We start from the raw sequence: 20,886 nt of genomic DNA, 5'->3' as shown, positions 1-20,886 counted from the left end.
TGTACCTTTGAAGCATGGAAGTTCCATGACTCCATCATGATCAGTCCTCTCTAAAGGCAAATTAGGTTCAAGAATGCAGCTACTGTTGAGCTGCATAGATTTTCTGTTTATATTGCCTTTTCATGACGTCCAAATGAAGGAATACTTATTTTAACCGAGATGCTAAAACACAACTTATTTTAGCCAAGATCCTAAACCATCTTACCTCCAGAGCCAAAAGGCTCTCAGCTCTTCTTTGCTACAGCACTCGAGCTAAGGTTGCATTTACATACTTTAAAAGCATTTTTTCAGAGTGGAGGCTGTTGCTCCATTTTGTGTATTTGACTTTATCAACAGGGCTGTATGGACATCATCTCGCATGACAGAGCGAAAGGAGTTATTGGTTGTTAGGGAAATGATTCATCAGTAGGTAGGTTCATGTAAAATTCAAAAGGGTTTTTTTCCCCCCTCCTATTTTGTTTCTGGAGAACAGTCCGAGCAATCCAAGTGATGTCTTTCTTACAGGAATACTTCAGATAGCTAGCTAAACAGAAGCAAGATTTGGCATTTAGCCTGGGATTAGTGTGAACAGCCTCTTAACCAAACATTATGAAGAAAGTTAACTTTAAAATGCTTTGAAAGGTCTGTTTTCATGACAGATGGTAATAAGGGCTCATCAGTGCCAATTTTTTTTGTTTCCACCTCAGTTTTCAAAAGCTTAAGTTTTAGGTTAGTGCTGCTGAGAAACCATTACATGCATGGAGGAAAAATGCAAATTGCAAAATTAGATTACTGTTATTATTGTGTGCAACATATTTTTCTAAGTAACAGTAACAGATGAAGAGTAAGAATTTGACCATGCGCTTAACAGACCACTTTCCTTTTTTGTTTACTAGAATCACTCTTTTTTCTTTCCCCCCAGATATTTCTCCTTGAATCTTTATATATACCTGGACTCCTCTCCCCACAGACCCCAAAAGATATAGCGGTAGCTGGTAGGAGTTTTGTTTGTGGAATACACTCACTACAGTAGACATGGTAGAACTATATTTTATTCAAGAAAACCCACACATTCTGTCCTGTGGTGACCACAGGCTTTGCTAAGCCATAGATATCAGCAAATACTGGAACAAAATACAGTGTATCAGGTTGAATCAAAGCATTTAAATTCTGAATTACAGTTATAGTTTTCAGGGAAGGCTAGTTTCAGAATTGCATCATAGTATCTAGTACAGTGTTGTGCAATGGAAGTGGCAGAAACAGAAATGGAATATTGGTCCTAATAAAAACCTTAATGTAATGACTTTTGTATGACATTTAAACCGTCAAAGACAATAATTCATAACATTCTACCAAAGGCAGCATATAGTTACAAAAATACCGGTCCAGCATCTTGTTAGTGGTGAAGCAATATCCAAGGTGCAATGGCAATGTGCCATTCTTCTTAGTGAAATATTCTTTAAAAAACTAATTTTTCTTCCTATTTTCCCCGCACTGATACTAGCTGAACACAAAAACTGCTATGACAACCCAAAAGTCACTACTTATCATGTGTATTGCACCAAAGATTTATGCAAAAACACATTTCCAAGTTGCAGTATAAAAGAAGCAAAATCTAATAAAACCATGAATATGTCTAGAGACATTTTACAGCAGCTGACCTTGGATGAGCAGGTTGCAACATCAACCTTTAACAATTTCAGCAGCTTTAAACAATTGTCCAAGCTTGTCCATTCTATGCATTATCTTGAACTTAAGGACACAAAGGTAAAAGACAAAGTCCTTAATACTGAGAAGAGAATTAAATCACTTTATAGTCCTCTCCATTCACCCACAAAATAAAAATATTCTGCCTCCCTCTCTCCCAGTACCCAGGTAATTTCAAAGTCAACCCTTGGAATTACCCTTGTTCTGGTATTTCACTGTGCTATGATTGTATTGTTTCCATCTAGAAATCAAAACATAGTACAAGGGTGACCAAAACTCCTCGAGACAGTAGACCTCCTTAACTTGTGAAGGTATTCCAAGAAATGTGCATCAGATGGAGATGCAATCTAAATGGCAAAGCATACTGCAGACTTGGCTGTGGTCTGGACTTGGGCCAAAAATGTATTAGCCTGCCTGTCATTTCCTTCAAGAAAAGAGCATCAATTAATATCTTAACCAAAAGATAAGTTGAGTAAGATCAGGTAACCATGTCACATTCAATGTTACATCCAACAACAGAGAAAGGAAGGAGTAGCAGATAGGAATATTAATTGCATTTTCCTTTTAGTAATGGTTTAGTCAAAAGTGTAGCTTTGAAAATCTCTAGCTAGCTGTGAAAACCTGAAGCAGCTGGGAAGCGACCTCACTTTGAACAGTACAGTTTAAAGCCGTGGCTTGGCCTATCTGCTTTCAAACTCTCCAGTAGCAACTGCCAACCTTGTAAATAAAAAGTACCACCTGAAAATAAGAAGAAGTCAGCCTTTAAAAGTTGGTGAATGTTGTATTGTAGCAGCCTAACTCTGACTGAAGAAGAAAGATGAGATATTTTTATACAGTAAACAAGAAACAAAGTAAACTGAAATCTTCAGAGGATCACTTTAAGTGTATACAATTTGGATTCTCATCAACATTTAAAACTACCAATCATAAGGTTGCCACCTTACCTTTCTCTGGACTGGCACACCTGATTTTAAACAGGTTTTCCTCCAGTCTCCCAAGTTTCTGATTCTCTTATCCAGCTTTCTGCTGTACTGCTTTCCCACCTTCAAGCTGAATACCGAGTCAGTCCTGCCTTCTGCTTTTCTTGGCAGGAGGCAGAGCAAGCTTTTAATTTCGGTAGTCAGAGTGACAGAACAACAAAAGCACAGCAGATAGAAGAGCTTAATTCTTCCCCAGGAAGAAAATACATTTGGTTCAACAAAAGGCTGCAAAATCTTCCAAAGGCACCTCTTTCCCCAGTTTTTGCCTGAAAGCAAGATGGCAATCTTAGTTAAAAAGGGATGCTAAATCTTTTAAATAACTTAAAAATTCATTTTTATATAAAGCAGCAAAACCATTTTTTTCTCTGCAGAAAGAGAAATGTTAACAAAGAAACACACCAACATAAACGCACTGTTCATAAACTTCAGCTAATTTAATTTCACAAGAAAGTAAAATGTTAGGACTATTCTTTAACCTCATCAGTACTTTCTGAAGAAGATTCTTTGGCATCTTCAGTCTCTCTGTTGCTTTTCTCTTTATTTAGATTTTTGCTTTCTGATTTGGTCCCATTAAATAAAGAGTTTTCACCATTTACAAACCCATTCTCTGTGACTTCAGCATTAATAGCTTCATCAATCTTTAAGTCCTCTTGCTCTTCTACATCTTCTAGGTTTCTCAACACAATAGGGAGTCTAGAGTCTGCCACAGTGTTCTCCAACAAGGCAATATTGCTCTCTTCATATTTAGGAAGTGGAGCTCCTTCTGCCATTTGTTTGGTGTAATACTCTCGGCTAGCAGCTGCACTTTTCACTGCTTTCTCCAAGATCTCTTTTTCACCTAAGCGCAATTTGATGGCCATTATCGTATGTGTAGTAAGGTCATGGGTCTCCAAGAATGACCTATCATCCTGTTAGAAAAGAAAAAGCAAGACTGTTAATAAGAAGCAACACAATAAAAAAAAATTCTCAACTTTTCTCTGAGTTAACAGTAAGTAACACTAAGTTCTTCAGGCTGAGCCAATGGATATATGTATGAATGAGGGGGTCTGCGTGCAGTCCCAGTGACGTTTGTCAATGATTTATAAAGCAGCCCCAAATTTCTCCACACAGATCAGCATGCGTAACAAGCAAAGTCGGGATACTTCACAAATATATGAAATATCTAGGTTTACTGATATGCTTGCAATAGTAGCACATTTCTTTGCAGTCTGGAGAACTGCAGCCTAACTAGTAGATGATAAGTTGAAACTGATTCCCTATTTTACTTGCAGAGAAAAAGCAGGTAGCCTCTATTTGGAGAATCAAAGAAAAAAATACATTAACAAGATTACATTAAGAAAATTTTCCTTTTTGCAATCTGATTTGATTTTCCTTACATAATGCAAATCTGCCTCTACAGTTTAAAAAGGACAGAATGAATTATGTGCTAACATTCAGATTGAAGTTTGTAAAGACAAGATGGGTTACAAAATATCTTTTCCTACAATCATAACACAGAACATTTCAGACATTTAAATTACATGTAATGATAATGATATTTTTACCTCCACAGTTGTTTTATAGGTTTTCAAGAGAAGGGATGCTCTGGCTTCTAGGAATGTCCAAAGTTTAACTTCATTGTCCCAGCTAATGGGAAACTCAGAGTTCCCCAGAGTGAAGATTTTGTCAATGGCATGCTCGCCTATCAAATGTTCCTTCAGCTCTTCTGCAATAAGCATAAAACCAATCTGTTAAAAAATAATCTCATCATTTGTCAGTTGACAAACTGCAGAAAGCTTTATTTTTAATAGTATAGCTTTGAGCAGCTAACAGAAAAAAAACACCTCTCCTCAAGTAAGAATTATCAGAGATGCTGGTTATTTCTAGGGTTTTCTTTGAAGAGACAACTGGAAGTCTTGAAGTTAGCAGAAAATGGACTGACTTTCTGCTCCATATGGAAATAAAGATACTTTATGTATGACAGCCTCTGAAACACAGCATAACTCTCTAACAGCAAGACAATGTCTTGTATAATGCTTGATAAGCCAAAGACAGCAATTCTTGAAAGAGTTCAGTGAACTTTGATAATAAAAGGAACCGGCCAGAGTGTGCAAATAGCAATGGAATTTTTTTTCCCCTATTGTTTTGGTAATCTTTTTCAGCAGCAGAAACTCCCTACAGTTGGTCAGAAAAGACATCCATCAAATAAACCTCACACAGAGCAGAAAATGCTTAGCAGCTCCTTGACATTACACAAATTCCATTAATCTTTTAATTACCGAATTTCACTCCTGCAAAGCAGCTATCACAGACTTCACAGACCACTTGCATGTAGTTTCTCAAGTTTTCTTCTACAGTATTTAAGACGTATGATTGTGCTCAGCTTATTCACATCAGAGAGATGCTATTAAACTGTCCATTAGCTACATTTTGTCCTCCGAGTAAAAATTCACCCCTCACCAGCATCCTAAAACTTTCTTTACTTGAATTTGCTGCCCTGAAGTAGTCAGGCAGTTGGACTAGATGATTGCTGCAGGTCCTCTGCAACTGAACTAGCCTATTCCAGTTTCTTACTATGTTCTAAAAGATGGGTGATAGGATGCAGTGGAGGCATAACACTAAATAAGTTAGGCTGTTTCTGTTCAAGACAGCAAATAGAGCACATGTAAAATCTAACAAATTCAGTATTCCTACTGGTATTAAGATCCACATCATGTGCACAACATCCCTAATTGCAAGGAAATTCATTGTCATGAAACAGTCACATCTATAACCTCCAAAACTGCATCTAACCAGCAAGCAGCTATTATAAACATTTAGCCAAAGTTTCACATGCATAAATTAGATGAATATTTATTAATTGTACACATATTCCTCCCCAAGCTCCTAACATAAGAGAAACACTATGAAAAGAGTTTGCAAACACATAACTTGGTTTTAGCTTATGAATTAACAAAAAAATACTTAAAATACTTCCCAAGCTCCTAAGAGAAACACTACAAAAAGAGTTTGCAAATAAATAACTTAGTTTTAGATTATGAATTACAAAAATACTTAAAATACTCATCTTTGAAATGTCTCTTTCATATTTCTCCTACAGTACAGAACATTCCAATACCATACCTAAGTGACTCTAGCAGTGATGGCTAATATGCTATGGCAGGGGGGTTGGAACTAGATGATCTTGAGGTCCTTTCCAACCCTAACTATTCTATGATTCTATGATTTTAAGCATGTAAACCCCCAAGTCTCGTATAATCTGGTTCTGTGAATCAGTATTAAACCTAAGAACTGTAAGATAAAGCTCCAAAGCCCATTCATTCACAACAGGCTGGGAGATTAAAAAAATACCAAACAAACCATTAAAAAAAATAAATTAGCTGATGCTTTAGGAGTTACAGAATAGCCTATGTTAGCTTACGCTACTGAAATATTCCTGCAGGCAACACGGCAAAAGATTGAGTTTCTCATTGGTTTATAGATCCCTTTTTAACCTCAACTCCTCAACTTCTCCAGTCTTCCAGCTTAATGTTTTATATAAATGTCCATCACATTCCTGCATTATAAAAAAACCACCCCAAACACCACAAAGCCAACAACAAACAAACAAATAACCCCCAAACATAACCTTATTAACATTTGGTTTGGGTATCTTTATAAAACATCTTACCTTCGCTCATACAAAACACTCGAAGAAAAGCCAAAAGCTGGGCAGAGATTGGAGGCTCAGTGGAGTGCAAGGCAAAAACACTAGAACTAATCAAACACAACAGTAAATGTAAGATCAATTGCCATACCTTTGAACTCATTTCAACATAAAGACTTTACAAGTATACAACAAATGGACTGTTACAAAAGTAACTTTAAAAAAATTACATAATACTAGTTCTAACTGGAAAAAAGCTTCCCTAACCTGTGTCTGAAAAGAACAATTATCTCTACAATTTTACACTTACAATTATTTTTATACAGCTTTTATAATAAATTCATGAAAATGCAATGTTTCATGTCTGCTGCCCCTAACAGTACCCTCTAGACTGAAAAGACAAAAGGAAAATGCTGTGGTTCGCATACTGAGCATCAGTATGTCTGCAAGGGATAGGAAAGAAAGAAAACCCACAGATTGCTTTAAATTAATCCTTACTCTGTTTTTGTTCAAATGGTTATTAAAGCAAAGGCTTTTTCCTTTATATACTGTCCAAATTAGATGATAATATAGCTCAGAGAACTTCTGTAAATGTTATTACAATAACTATAATTTGCTATACAAACAGGAGAAATATTACACTGAAGAAAACTATCATAGAACAGCTTTATATGTGCTCTACTGGACACTATGTACTTCGGAAAAGTTTTAAAAACCCATGGCATTGTGTTTTACTTACGTTGGGATACCAGCACGAGCTAAGACCTCTGCCTTCATAGCATACAGCCTGTCACTTTTGCTCACGCCAAGCTTTATTTTCACTCTGTCATGTGAATTATTATCAAAGAAAAAACCACTGTGGATCACAAATTCAGCGTTTGACCGAGTGCCATAAAAAATGTAAATCTAGAAGGATGAAAAGAGAAGTTGAAGGGACAGGAAAAAAAGCTCAAGATAGCTCACAAAACTGACATAATTAGAAAGTTATTTCCTGAAAGAGTTACTAGTCTGAGTACAAGGTGTATTTGGTTATAGAAAGAAACAGGCTTTGTTTTCCAGTATCCATTCAAATGCTATATATAGTGTGACAATATACTTTAGAGGTAGATGTAAACAGATCTATGTAACTGAGAAACTTTGAAAGAAGAGATCTTACTCTATACTTCAAAATAAAAATGCTTTGTTTTCTCAGAGTCATAAAATACCCATATACGGAAATAAGCATTCAATGATCATGCCTTTTAAAGACTAAAAAATCCAAGACAAGGAAGGCCCATTAAAAGAAATGGTGTTTCTGGGGTAATTTTTCTCTCCATATGTCCACCCAAAAAAGTAACCTATACTGCTGATGAATCAACTTTGCTTTTGTTTTGATGTTACCTTAAGGCACAGATATACCACAGTATGTCATACAGAGATTTGATCCGTGTTCAGCCAGTATTTATTTTTGTGTTATACTCTGAACTCGTCATCTAAAGGATATAGGTTACTTAATTCACATTATAGAAGCTCCTAAATATAACCAGGAAGTGTTTAATTTGGGGCTAGGCTGTATGAAGTACGTGGGCAAGAGGTCAGAGTAGCACTTGTCTTCTCCAGCATCAAGAGGATATTGTCCCCTTTTGTTTAATAATGAAACTGTCGATCGGAAAAAGTTTCAACAGTTATAGGACTCCCTTCTTAACCTTAGGGTACAGCAATGCTCTGGATATCTCTAAGCTTCTACTCTTCTCTAGGTACAGAGAAAGGCAGTGTTCTCTTATGGGTTCAGCAGTAACAACGGCATTTACTTTCTTTGTTTTCAATTTCAGATTAGAACTATTTATCCTAAGCACTAAATGCTTACACTTGACATTAAATTATAGTAAACATTGTACTGTAACACACTCCTATAATGAACAAGTGACCTGCCTAGGTATGTTAAGGCAGTGGTTAAGGAAAGAGCTGCTAACCATCTCCAGTTTTAAAGCTACCGTGATACATCTCATATTAAAATGAAAGTCACATATCATGGGCAGATTATACAGTATGCTCTTATACTTTCAGACTGTTTTACAAAAAAGACAATTAAATGGTACAAGAAAGTTGCTTTATTCAAGGCCAGTGCTGGACAGATTCTGTGGACTATTTCCTGTAGTAAAAGCAGGGATCATACCCTCTTCCAGCTGAAACTATAAGAAATAACATCTGCATAGTGCACTAAAAGACTGAAACATTATATAATTAAAGTGCCTTAATGATGTCAATAACAGTTAAAGTTTGCACAGAAATATATAAAAAAAAAAAAAAAAAACAGACAAAATGAAACTACTAAAATAAAAGCAAAACAGAAGAAGCCTCTATAACTGAACTGGAGAGAGCAGCCAGAACAGCTATGTGACACATCCACTGCCAGCTGTGGAAAATTATAAATTGGATCACTTGTGGAAAAACCGTGGACCCCTTTTAACTCATCATACCAGTATTGGAAAAAACAGCAAATATTTGACTGCCATAACAAATTCTAAGCACAACACAAAAAATATACAATCACTGTAAAACTTGGCATAGCAATGAGGATAAACATACTTCTGGAAAGACATACTTAAAATTTCAGACATATTTTTGTTAAAGAAAGGAAGTAACAATACGTAAGAAAAATCAAAAGGCTATAAAGTGTAAGACTGGCAAAATAATACTCCAAAGGTAGTAACTCAGAGACCGAGTTACAAAACATTTCAGGATGTTTTACGAAGTCTTTTTCTGGCCATGCTGGCTGCAGTTGCACAATGAGTAGGAAAAATTGAGTGCTACTACACTTGTGGGTTTAGGCTGGCTGCTGACACAGCACAGGAACCCTCCTACTGGAGATTTCCTATATTCCTGGAACCACTGTTTTCAATCCATCACTAGTTTTAACACTCATTTTTGTTTCTTAGCAGCTTTGAACAAAATACTGGATCCGGAACTGTTTCATGCATCTTTGCAAGCCTCTCCCTTGGTACTTTCTGCTTCAGGATGAAGGGGAATGCACATGCGTGTCTGTGCCAAAGGCAGTAAGTACATTTTTAGGTCCTTTCTCATTTTCACGAAGTATAGGAATGACAACATGGGTAAATGACTGGCCATCATACTGCATTTAACCTCTTGTTAAATGAAGACTAACAAACAAACCAACAACGTTAAGAAAGACTCTACAATCTGCTATTGCATTCAAAGTCATGCCCCAAATCTAAAATATATTTACCTTTGGTCCCTTTGATATGGCCTTTTATTAACCTCTTCCAGAATACCAAACTCAGTGCCTATGTATGTGCATTTACCAGTGATTAAATATTTCAACTAGTTCTCTAAAATAGGAGGAATCAAAACTCCTCTGAAGATGGGGTCTACCAAGTGAGAGAAAATATTTATTTCGGAAAATGTGCAATTTGGTAGCATGTTCCCACAAAATTAACTCACCATAATAACACTGTAAAGTAGCAGGGCTTAATCCACAACCACTCTGCTATTAAAATGCTGTATGGAATTACCAGTGCCCACAAAACTTAACTGAAGAACAATTATGTAGATAACTGTTCACGCTACCTGTTCTCCAGCCTTGAAATCTTGAAGCGCTACACATTCACACCGGTCATCTTCTAAATTGTAGCCTGTAGTGATCTATCCAAGGAAAGAAGAACAAAAGCACCTTTAGCATTTTATATTTCTCTCTCCCACCAATGGCAAAACGTCCTATTGGAAGCAGATATTAACAACAGCAATTGCATCTATTTCTTTCTCTGCACAATATAGCATAGCTGGTAGTGATTGTTTTATGATTCCTGAGCAATCTCTTTAAAAAAAAATCTCTGCATTAAAGAAATCTAATGGAGGAAATAACTTACCTGAAGTGAACAGAAGGCTCTGAGAAAAGTACCCTCCATAGACCACAGGCAGTCCCATGCTAAAGCCAGCAGCTTGTTATAAAGTTCTGGAGCTTTCAGTCACTCCCATGAGGCCCAAGGGAGCAAGGCAATGACAGCACTATATGCTGTGCTTTATCCTTCAACTGCCACCACATTTCTGATCTCTCAATGAAAAAGGATTAGATAACTGTGGATCTTTAGGGGATAGATTCTTCAGAGAATTATAATTTACTTGCAAATAATCCCTTTATCTAAGAGTTAAGCAATACTCTTAAAATGCTAAAAGATTATTTTTTTTTTGATGGTAGCAGGCAATGGAAGAGGATAAACTTTCTTAACAAACCTGTACTTCTCCAAAAAAGATTACAAAATTGTAAAGGGGTCTTTACACTAACAAGTAACGCTATCCTAAAAACGCAATACTTTTATAAAGTGACAAACAGCATCTTCTTGAGTAATATTAGATGCCAGCACAGGTTGACCCACAGGGTGGAACATAAGCTGCTGAATGATCAGGAAGCAACTTTTATGGTAGGTATCCTGAATTCAGTCCTGACAGAGCTAACTGACAGAAAATTATGCTCTTGGCCTGGGGAAAAAAACTGAGAAGAAGCCAAAGATTCTCTCTCAGCCTTCGTAAGTGAAAACACACTTTTTTGTAAGCTGACTGACACAAGTTGCGGTATACCCGGATTCCCATCTTGGTTGCAGTTTGTCCAAAGACAGAACTCCATAAATTATTTTGAAGGCTTGGTTGATGGTTTACACAATAATAGTTTTGGCTGCTTGCATCATCAAGTATGCACTTGTCAGCCAAAACAGGGCTTTCACAAAGTGAGCATGGGGAACTTGTCCCTGGTGCAGCAAATTCAAGACAGAAGCCCCAGGCATGGGCAGCCGGGCCCTGTGGAGGCTTGCAGCACTGCTCTGCCCTGAGGATCCACCACCACAGGTCTACTATGAGTCTGTGGTATATTGAGATCAGAAGAGAACATGAGAGCCACAAAATACAGCCTAAAATTTTCTTAGTGTGTAAAACCAATGAAATACTTCTGAATGTGAAAAGTCTGTATTCCAGTCTCCTGAAACGCCTATGGAAAAGGAGGCTTTCTGGGATAATTCCAGTAAGTTAAGAGAAGGATTCTCAGTTGAAGCATACTTCACTAGAACACTGCTCATTTTTTGGACTTCTTTTTTCTTCCATAAAGGCAAATATAAGAACACTACACACACAAAAAAACCCTATAAACAGCAGTGTTTCTGAAAGGCTTTTCTATAAAAACATAATGGAGTGCTAGACTCTTTATTTCCTCTTTCTTTTAATAGTAGTCATGTAAGAGAATTAACAGGGTGTTTACTTCTCTTCCCACATGATAGCTGACAAATTGCATCCCTTCAGTTTTATTTCTGAAGCAGACTGATACATGAATTTCAAGTTGTGTACAAAGCATGCAGTAGTCTGCTTGGTCAGTGATTAAGGATGGACCCAGCCCAACGGGCAAAATGTAGCTTATTCAAAGCTCTGTCAGAACGGGTAATCAACCTCTGACTGTCAAAATACAATCCCACTAAAGAATAACAATGCGAAATGCATGAAGACAGCCATTTTGATATAGTTCTTAGAGCCAGGTTGATCTAATTAATAGTGTCAGAAGCACGAAAAAGCTGGATGGACCTAGCTCCAGTTAAAACCCAAAGAGCATTTTATTATCTAGCCCACGGAAAAGGGCCCTGTGGGATAAAGCTAGAACAGGGATATACAGTAGCTGATCGACTTGAGAAGTATTTCAGCACTACATTTGGAATAGACTAGATGGGCACATACTACACCATCTTTTGTTTCCCAACTTCTTGCAATGAAGAACAATCGCCTTCATGTTATTTTCAAGGAATGCACTATGATTAGAGCAGAACTCACCCTCATCTCACTCCACAATAATATAAACTATAATACAGACAGCTTACAGTTGTCTGAGCAGCTTAGTTATCTTAGCAGTTTTTCCCCCTATCTCTAGTAGCAGAAGGTAACCAACAGACAACAAAAATAGGTTTAGTAGCTTTTCTTAACCCATTATCCATATTACAGCTGTTTACAGATTTAGATAGACATTTAAACTATTTTCTGTAGAAATACGAAACAAATGACTTAAGTTTGTATATATATACAAAATACTTAGAGCTCAGTCCCTCCCCCACCCTTTAGGATATACTTCAACATAAAAAAGTGCTTCCAACTCTGACATACTACTGCATTAGCAGGTTTGCCTCCAGAGGCTGGCTCTATATCAAACCCACTGTTAAAGAGCATAATAAAAATAAAAATTACTTTATCAATTTGAATAGAAGTTTGAATGATTAAAACAACATAATGAGCTGCTCTTTTAATATAGGCTACTTAATTTTTTCCCTCCCAGAACCTTAATTCTCTTCCTCTTTCCTCTAATCCCAACTTTGAAGGCACTCATTAGAAGTTGTCTAATGAATACAGACAAGTCTCTGCAAAACATCTAAAAGAGATGCCCAGCAGGAAAAGGGTACAGGAAGTACTGATGCTTGCAGCTAAGACTTCTATTACAAAAACATACATTTCTGAATTTTATGTATCATTTCCTGAATTTTCTTTATATTGAAAACTCTCATTCAAGCTTTATTGCTAAATCAAAGTTATGAGACTGCATAACAAATAGTGAAAGAATCACTTTTAAAGAACAAGTAATCACCTTTTAATAAGGAAAACATATTAAAAAAAAAAAAACCAAACACTTGCAACTTTGTAGCCTAGCCTTAAGTGCTATATTTGGTACAGTCATAGTAATTATAAATTACCTAAATGTCAAGTGAGAAACAACTTGCTTTACAATTTGTTCATTTAAACCAGGCTTTTCTTATACCAACAATACTAACATGCTGCTGTCCAAACACTCAGGTCAACTCTCATACAATAGAGCCACATTACTTGAATAGTATGGTTGTATTCATTGCTTACAATAAATAATGCTATCTACTGGAAACACAATTGCAGGGTATGAACTTTGAAGCATACATGAGATTGCCTAAATATCACTGATAAACCATCCTCTTACAGCTTTCCATTTCCTCACTTCAACATTAACTAGCCTGTTGATGAAATCAGGACCTCATGCTCTGAACTAGCTCACAAAAGCCAAAATGTCAACAGGTCTGGCTTTCTATATACATATGTCACCTTTTAAATGTTTAATATGCCCTAAAGTTGTATTTTTGCATTTTGTTTCTTTGATGTAGTGAGAGATGTTCTGTTTTTGTTGAACTAGGCTTTGTTCTTGTTGTTGCTGTCTCCATAACAAGGCTCTTTGGGCATGGTTAGGAGAGCAGACAGTGTTTCTCAGTTGCAAATTTCTAACCACTTTCCCTAGTGGTAGCTACAAGAGGCAGCCTCCATTACTGTCTGCCTTCCTATTCTCAGAACAGATCTGTCCTGTATTGTAAATCCTTTTTGGCCCGGAAACAGGAGCAAAACTCATTACGAGGCGTAACTCTAAGTACCCAACCACTTCTAAAGTTTTCTCTAGATGAAGAAAATTCTCCCTGAAAAGCCAACGTAAAACATTTAAGGAACTGACAAACCTTTCCTTCAGATACTAGTTTTTTTGGGTCACTTGGGAAGATAAAACACCTGTGTTAAGAAGCATAATGAAAAGTGTTATTAAACTGTTCTACAGCAGTTGAAAGGCCTAATACTTAAGCCCTAAAGCTTTTTAGCTACACTGAAGAAATCCTTACCAGTCCATTAGTATGATTACACATGTCCCATAAAGGTATTAGAGCCAATGTAACTCTGGAACCATCTTCTGTTGGAATCTGGTTCTGTCGTGTCATAACAGAGGAAACTGCCCATCTACAAAAGTTAAAAACATTAGATGGTCAATGTTCAAAACATTAAAATATGATTGATTGACTGTAGTGCAACCTGAAGCAATCATTTAGGCTGGGAGTTTCCAAATTTAGTTTTCTTGAAGATCACACTGACTATAGTAACAGTAGAAGGAAATACATTCACAGAAGGAACAGCTCCTGAGGTTTCCAAGACATGCACGTAGACCAATTCCCAAACCATGATTTCAATCCCACCCCTCTCCTGCACTCTTTGCAACAGAACCTTCACACCTTCCGCTACCTCAACCAGTGCCTGCTCCTGTGTCTCCTGCTTCCCTGACCCTTCACTGCACACACAACTCTCACCACACATCCTAAATCTGGGGTCAGCTATTTCTGCAGGCTTCAGAGCAGCTCACAGCTACTGCTTGGCAGTAGTAACTCTCATCAATGCGCAGACTCTTGTAAGAGCCAGAATGTATTCTTCCCCTTGGTCCCTAAAAAGCTTATATACTGCCTGAACTGGAAACCAGTGTCATCATCTGATACATACATGGTATTTTGGTAAGCACTTCTCTTCAGTTTGCAAACTTTTGGCTTAGATCACTGTTGCTATTTTTTTTTTCCTTAACAGAATAAAGAGGAAAAAAAAAAAAAACACCAATACTCCAAACAGATATCCAGGTAAGAAGAACGACGGAATTATAACATAGTTTAGAGCACAGAGACCTCATTCAATCCCTTTCGAAGCCAGGTTAAGCAAACAGAATGGCAGCTACCTATTCAAATGTAAGAATCTCCAGAGGATCTTAATGTTTCAGTATTTTCTAAAATCTGGGGTTTATTTCAGGCAAAAATTAATATTAAATGCCAAAGGGGGGAAAACATTTGCTTCTGGCCTTAATACACGTATTTGTTACAGGCTTTTTAAGAGGAAAAAAAAAAAAGCATACAAAAAACCAAGAAACCACCAGGAGAAGGTCAAAATAATTTTAACTTCCATAGACTCCAAGTATTTGCTATACAGAATTAGACAGGATTACATCAGAAAAGTACTGTCAAATTGAAACCTACTCAATTTCTAAAAAGCAAGATAAAATTGTGGATGATTTTGATATACAAACACTGTTTAAAACATAACAGTAATATGTTTCTTTTTAATTGTTGTAATTTATCTGCACAATTTCAGAACACTTCTCATGTAAGTTGGTTTGCTCCTCAGTGACCCTATCTGGGAAGGGGGCATGCTTTGGAAACCCCACTTTCATAGACTTACCCAGAAGCACAACTAGGCTAAAAATGTCCCTGTAAGACCTCATGAATGCCTTTTATTCATGCTACTTTAATTACTTAACAGAATTAAAGCTCTCGTTATCTTAATTATTCTTACTTTTATTTAGTCACTCCCTATAGCACCTCGAAGTGACACTCACGCTTCAAATGTACAGCTGCAGCTCTCCAGCTCTTCCTGCTCAATAGCCACTGTAAATGTTAGTTTTTACTAATATGTGCTGGTAAAGCCTTTTTATAAAAATAAAAAAGTATTTTTAAAAAAGATTTAACCCCAATCTCCTGCAACGTCAGCAGAGTTATTTTCTTCAAACCCAACAAATTACCGTACTAATCTCAGGCTAGGTGTGCCAGTTAGCTAAATTAAGTGCTCATAATGGCCATTCCTTTGTAACAATTAAAATCTGCATATTTATTTTACTTTCTTCTTCATTAAGAATGTGCATCAGTATCAAATCCTACATTTAACATTTCAGCAACAATGGGGCTTTCCCACCAAAGAAGCATTTCCAGGGCCCCACAGTTCACTATGTATAAAAGGGGGGGGGGGGGGGGGGTAGTGAATAATAAAAAGGAATTAAACAACAGACCAACCTGTAGTCATCGTAAGTGAAAGAATCCTTTAAGGGCAGTTTGCTGGTCTGGGAAATGCAAGTTTCAGAAAAAGGTGAAAAGAGAAAGAAAAGAGAAATCAGAAATCAGTCAGCAGAATTTCATTATTTAGCTGCCTAACAGATCCTAACAAGAGCCAAATGAAGCAGGAGGCGTCCAGCCGCGCTACAGAGGGATCATCATGCTATTATGCTCTCATACATCACTGTCAACTTAATTTGTTGTGCCCAGCAGCCGCCATAAATCTGTTTCTTCATATTTCAAGACTGGAACCCACAGACATTGTAAAAAAATAAAAAATTTAAGGTGGACTGAGTATGTGAAGGTAAAACAAAATCCAGCCCTTGATGCAGCGTGGGGGAAAGAAATCAGGCAATATGCACACATTGGGTTTCACCAGCTTCCACGTTTTCCTCTTCTCTGGGATATCAGTCCAGGATTTCACAAATGCAAGAAAAAATACACAAAATTTTCAATGTTTCCTTTATACCTGCAAAGGTGTTGTTCAAGAAAAGTTTCATTACACCTCTGAAACGAATCAGATTAAAATATTTGAATAGTTTTGGTGACAAACACTGATTAGATGGTATCTGCATTAACATATCCACACATGCTCCTATCTAAAAATTGAGCAATGCCCTTTAGGAATGCATACCATAGTTCTCATCAACACAAGCAAAATATTCAGGTTTGGAAAATGCTTTAAGAAGCTGCAATACCTGTAACTTTCCTGATCAATTAGCTCATTAAAACTTTAAAAAACACAGGCAGCTCTAAGCGCTCACACACCGTCTTTAGAACTTTATTCCAATTCACAGATGGAAAGCCATAACAGCGTAAATTTTAACCTTCAGGTTCAATTAGTTCTCAGAGATGAATTGAAGTAAATGATCAAATGGTTATTTCAGAAGTTACAAATGATTTTTTGCATAGCTCTGTCTTTGCATGACACTCTTAATGCATGAAGCTCCATGTAGCATGCAGGTTTTTTTTTACTCTTGATACATTAGCATCACAAGTGCACAGTAATTTATCATTTCTCACTGTAATGTACTTGCTGGCACTGTGTGCAGGACAGTAGGGGATGAGGTAAAAGTGGCTCAAACCGTAAATCAATTAGAAAACAAAAGCTTGTGCTCAGTGAGCAATTCTAGGCAAATTATATATTACAAAAGACTGCCAATTGGGTGTGAGGTCCCAGGTGCCTGTTCTCCCTCAGCCCCCCTGGTTAACCCTTTGGATGGGGCTTCTCTGAAACCCGGCAGAAGTTACAGCTCCAGCGCCTCCTGTCCCTTCCCTGACATTCTTCCTTTTTTCTCCCTTTTTAAAACACTCTACATTTCCCTATGACTTTCATTCATAACGAAGCTATTTATGGTCATTGCATAACAAGTCCCCTCGAGTTTAACTGTACACATTTTACAGTTATTTCTTCTCACCAACGCATTCCAACCAGAACCAGAACTGAACCCCAAGCCAACACATCCCAGGAGGTGGCTTCCCTGCAGCAGAGCAGTCCAGACTCGATTCCAGAAATGAAGTCAGCGACTCAGCCTTCAACTGGAAAGCGTAATTCTTGCAGGCAAACACAACCCTGTATTATTCCTTTATGACAACTTAATTTCAACTTCTTCTGCTGGTATTATTAACCTATTTCACAGCAGTGGGATGAGGTAAGCGGGGAGTCAGCACCGACAGTGAGCCACGTTATGAGTTTAAAACCACGATAACGTTTTCGTCTGTTACTGCTGGGGCAAGCCGGACGCTCAGCACCTGAGGCGGATGTTTCTCAGGAGCGGAGAAGCCAGGCTCGCTCAGCAAGCACCCTCCTAGCACACCACGCGCTCAACTTGCGCGGAAGCAAGCCCCGCTTCGCAACACCGCGGGGCCCCCTGCCCGGCCCGAGCGCACACCCGTGCGACGGGCCGCCGCTGCCGAGCGGCCGAGGGGCGGCGGCCACACGCCGCCTGCGCGGACCGTCACTGCCACCTGCCGGTGCCGCCGCGCAACCCCAGCGCCAGCCGAGCAGCGCCGGCCACCCCCGCCGGCAGCCGTTCCGCTCGCCCTGAGCGGCACCGAACGCAGAACTGAACCGAAGCTCCCCCGCAGCGGGCCGGGGTACTACTGCAGCATCGGGAAATCCCGGCTCCGGACAGCTGCCCTTCGGTAAATGAACGCTGCTGCCGCAGTTCGAGCCGAGGGTCCGGCAAATTTACGGCAGGAGAAAGACCCGCGAGTATGCACACAGGCAACCCCTGCCCTTTCCTGTCCTTTGCTGCTCTCCTCTCTCTTCCCAAACTGCAGCTTTCCACGGAACAGATCATCTTCCAAACGGCAGTAATTACTACGGTGATACAGCACTGGAAGTATGAAGGCATTACAGAGACTGCAAACAGTGTAAAAGGAGTTTTTACAGGAAAAAAAAAACCACATTGCCTGTGCGCAGTTTCTACTATGAGGGAGCGCCAGCCAACATGCTCAGCCCTAACTTGGAACAAATACCTATATAGGAAGCATGATACATACATATTGCCATTGTCCTCTCCCTGAGAAATTCTGTATTACATCAGTAGATCGCAGTGAAGTTAACTGTTCATTTGACATAAGTAATCCCCCTCTGACGAGTCAACTTGAATGCACATCCCATGGGCAAAGATTCTAGATGCCGAACACTCTGTACCCCCCATTTGTGTATCTGTGAAACTTCGGGACTACTGCCCCTATATGGAGACTGTCCAGGCACCATTCACAAAAACCCAGTAGTAAATTACAGTAAAGGACAAAATACAAGGTCTTAAAAGGCACAAAGCAGAATTAAATCCCAGTGTACATAGTCACCATATTTATAACATTCCACAGTACAATATTTCATAGTTATTTTAAAGTTAAGATACATCAGCATATTTGACCATGTTAGATTTCTGACTCGCAATATTTTACTATGTAATTTAAAAAGCCCTATAGATTACAACAATCTGAAGACACACAAAAAAGAACAATATTCTGATTAAAAAATTGATTTAGCATGCAGCTTCTCTTTATAGTCCCTTGGTAAAAATGAAATCTCCCTAACAAACACTTAATAAAACCTGTCAATATATCTAGAAAGAAAAATGACACAAATGCATTAAGTATTAAATACCCTTGAAAAAAGTCACATATTCCATGAATTTTTGATGCACTATCTTGACATTAATGTAAAACCTTGATATTTATAATTGACAGATATTTAATAAAGTATAGAAGATGACTGCTGCACAGCATGCAAATTGCTCGGGCTGATCAAAAAAGATACAGACATATTTAAACTAAACAAACACTTAATACGTAGAAAAAATCAGATCTAGCTTTTACAGGTTCACGCAGCTAGGTCTCTACAGATTAGCTTTGAAATGTGACATTCTCCACTGCATGAACCCTAATTTTAACTTACCAAGTCTGTATGAAGTAGTTTCAAAAAGTTGGGAGGGGAAGCTTTAAATAAGAAATGGGAACATGAAAATGTGAATATATTCATTTAGATGCAGGTCCTGACATTCTACTGAAAGAGCTATTATAAAGAACAAATACCATCTATTTTGTTACCCTTTCTGTGAAAATATTGTCAGAGCTGGCAATCAGGGTGATGACCACTGCAAAAACAAATAGTGGCACGCTGAATTTCATTTTCCTCCTGATGCTGCTATTCCTAAAAAAAATTAAATAAATAAATAAAAATTGCTTCTTCCCGTTCAACGTTCCAAGCCTTCTTTGAGACATTTGGAGGATATCTCAAAATAACCAGAAATATTAAAAAGTAACAGTGATTGCTGCCAGATTGTCTGCAGCCATTGCGGAAAGAGACAGACTGTTATTCTAGTCACCTAAAACACTATCAGACTAGAAGCCAGTTACTCAGTATGGCAACCAGAGAAAAAGGGGGGAGGGGGAGCCAGGGGGAGGGAAGAAAAAAAAGGAAAAGACACTTTCAGATATTTTTCTGTGAATCAGTAACATCCAGGGGTTTGTATCTCACATTTAATGTCTCACAAGAAAGCACAACTCCTGATGCCCCACAGGGGCCTTTGGGCTAATCATCTCTCCCCATCACATCTTTGGATGGACATCACAAGATAATGATTCTTAAGTCTTATAAACTAGATGCTAGAGGACTCCTCCACTTCTGAAATGTGCTTGATTTTATTTGGACAGCATCAAGGTTTCAGTATGGAAAGGGTGGGTGCCTTTCCAGCTGAGAAACCATCATAATGTTTACTTCTGCAATTCAGCTTGCGAGGGCATTAACCTTCTGTAAATGAGTGGCCAGACTATTAGAGGCAGTAACCTCATTCAATCACAAAATGCAAAAGCTCATTTATCAGAGCTCCTAATTTGCTGAGGAATTTCCATTAAAACTAAATAATATTTGCTTGTTTACCAAGTGATGCAAAGTACGAGTCCTGTTACTGTAACATGCAATGCAATGTCTTGAGTAAAAGTTAAAATTAGTGTACAGGATTACACAGGGTTAAATTTGTGTTCATATCTGTGCTACCACGTCTTGAAAAGAACTGATGTATTTTGGTGTGGAGTCATTTTGGCCAGTATATTCCACTGTGCCATCAGCCCTTGTACTCTGAGTAAGAAAAGAAATTAGGTTTAAAGACACTACCTCAGCTGAGAGAAGCTGACCATCGGAGTCATCTACTGTTCCACTGCAATACATAACTAAAAAAGCCAACAATAAAATCCTTGGGTCTGTTGGCTTCCTGAGTTTCTAGACAAAAGCTTGTTGGATTTCTGTATTCACAAGTCCAAGGCAATCTCTGTATCAGTATTACTAAATCAGATTCCAATATTCTCAAAAACCTCCCTCTTGTGTACCACTGAAGTAGCGACAGCTCCATTTCTAACTCAGGAAAGCATCAAACCAAGGGCTGAGATTATGCTGAGGCCATCCGTCCACTCCCCT

At 38.1% G+C, this 20,886-nt stretch overlaps 1 protein-coding gene across 2 annotated transcripts in view; it reads right to left on the bottom strand.

The window, feature by feature from the left end:
- Positions 1–1,013: 1,013 nt before the first annotated feature.
- SETD3 (SET domain containing 3, actin N3(tau)-histidine methyltransferase) overlaps positions 1,014–20,886 on the bottom strand; it is a 62,682-nt gene continuing 42,809 nt past the window's right edge. For both annotated transcript variants that reach the window (XM_065685396.1, XM_065685395.1), the window contains exons 7-13: positions 15,918–15,964; positions 13,941–14,055; positions 9,859–9,933; positions 7,031–7,197; positions 6,316–6,401; positions 4,211–4,371; positions 1,014–3,574 (exon numbers count right to left, since the gene is read on the bottom strand). In XM_065685396.1, the coding sequence (XP_065541468.1) occupies positions 3,131–3,574; positions 4,211–4,371; positions 6,316–6,401; positions 7,031–7,197; positions 9,859–9,933; positions 13,941–14,055; positions 15,918–15,964 (1,095 nt within the window). In that variant the 3' untranslated portion in view covers positions 1,014–3,130. The remainder of the gene's footprint in view (positions 3,575–4,210; positions 4,372–6,315; positions 6,402–7,030; positions 7,198–9,858; positions 9,934–13,940; positions 14,056–15,917; positions 15,965–20,886) is intronic.

The sequence above is a fragment of the Lathamus discolor genome, chromosome 6 (assembly GCF_037157495.1).
Source record: "Lathamus discolor isolate bLatDis1 chromosome 6, bLatDis1.hap1, whole genome shotgun sequence".
In the NCBI taxonomy this organism is placed as follows: domain Eukaryota; kingdom Metazoa; phylum Chordata; class Aves; order Psittaciformes; family Psittacidae; genus Lathamus; species Lathamus discolor.
The sequence above is the reverse complement of the archived record's forward strand: the minus strand, read 5'-3'. Positions and strand labels throughout refer to the sequence as shown.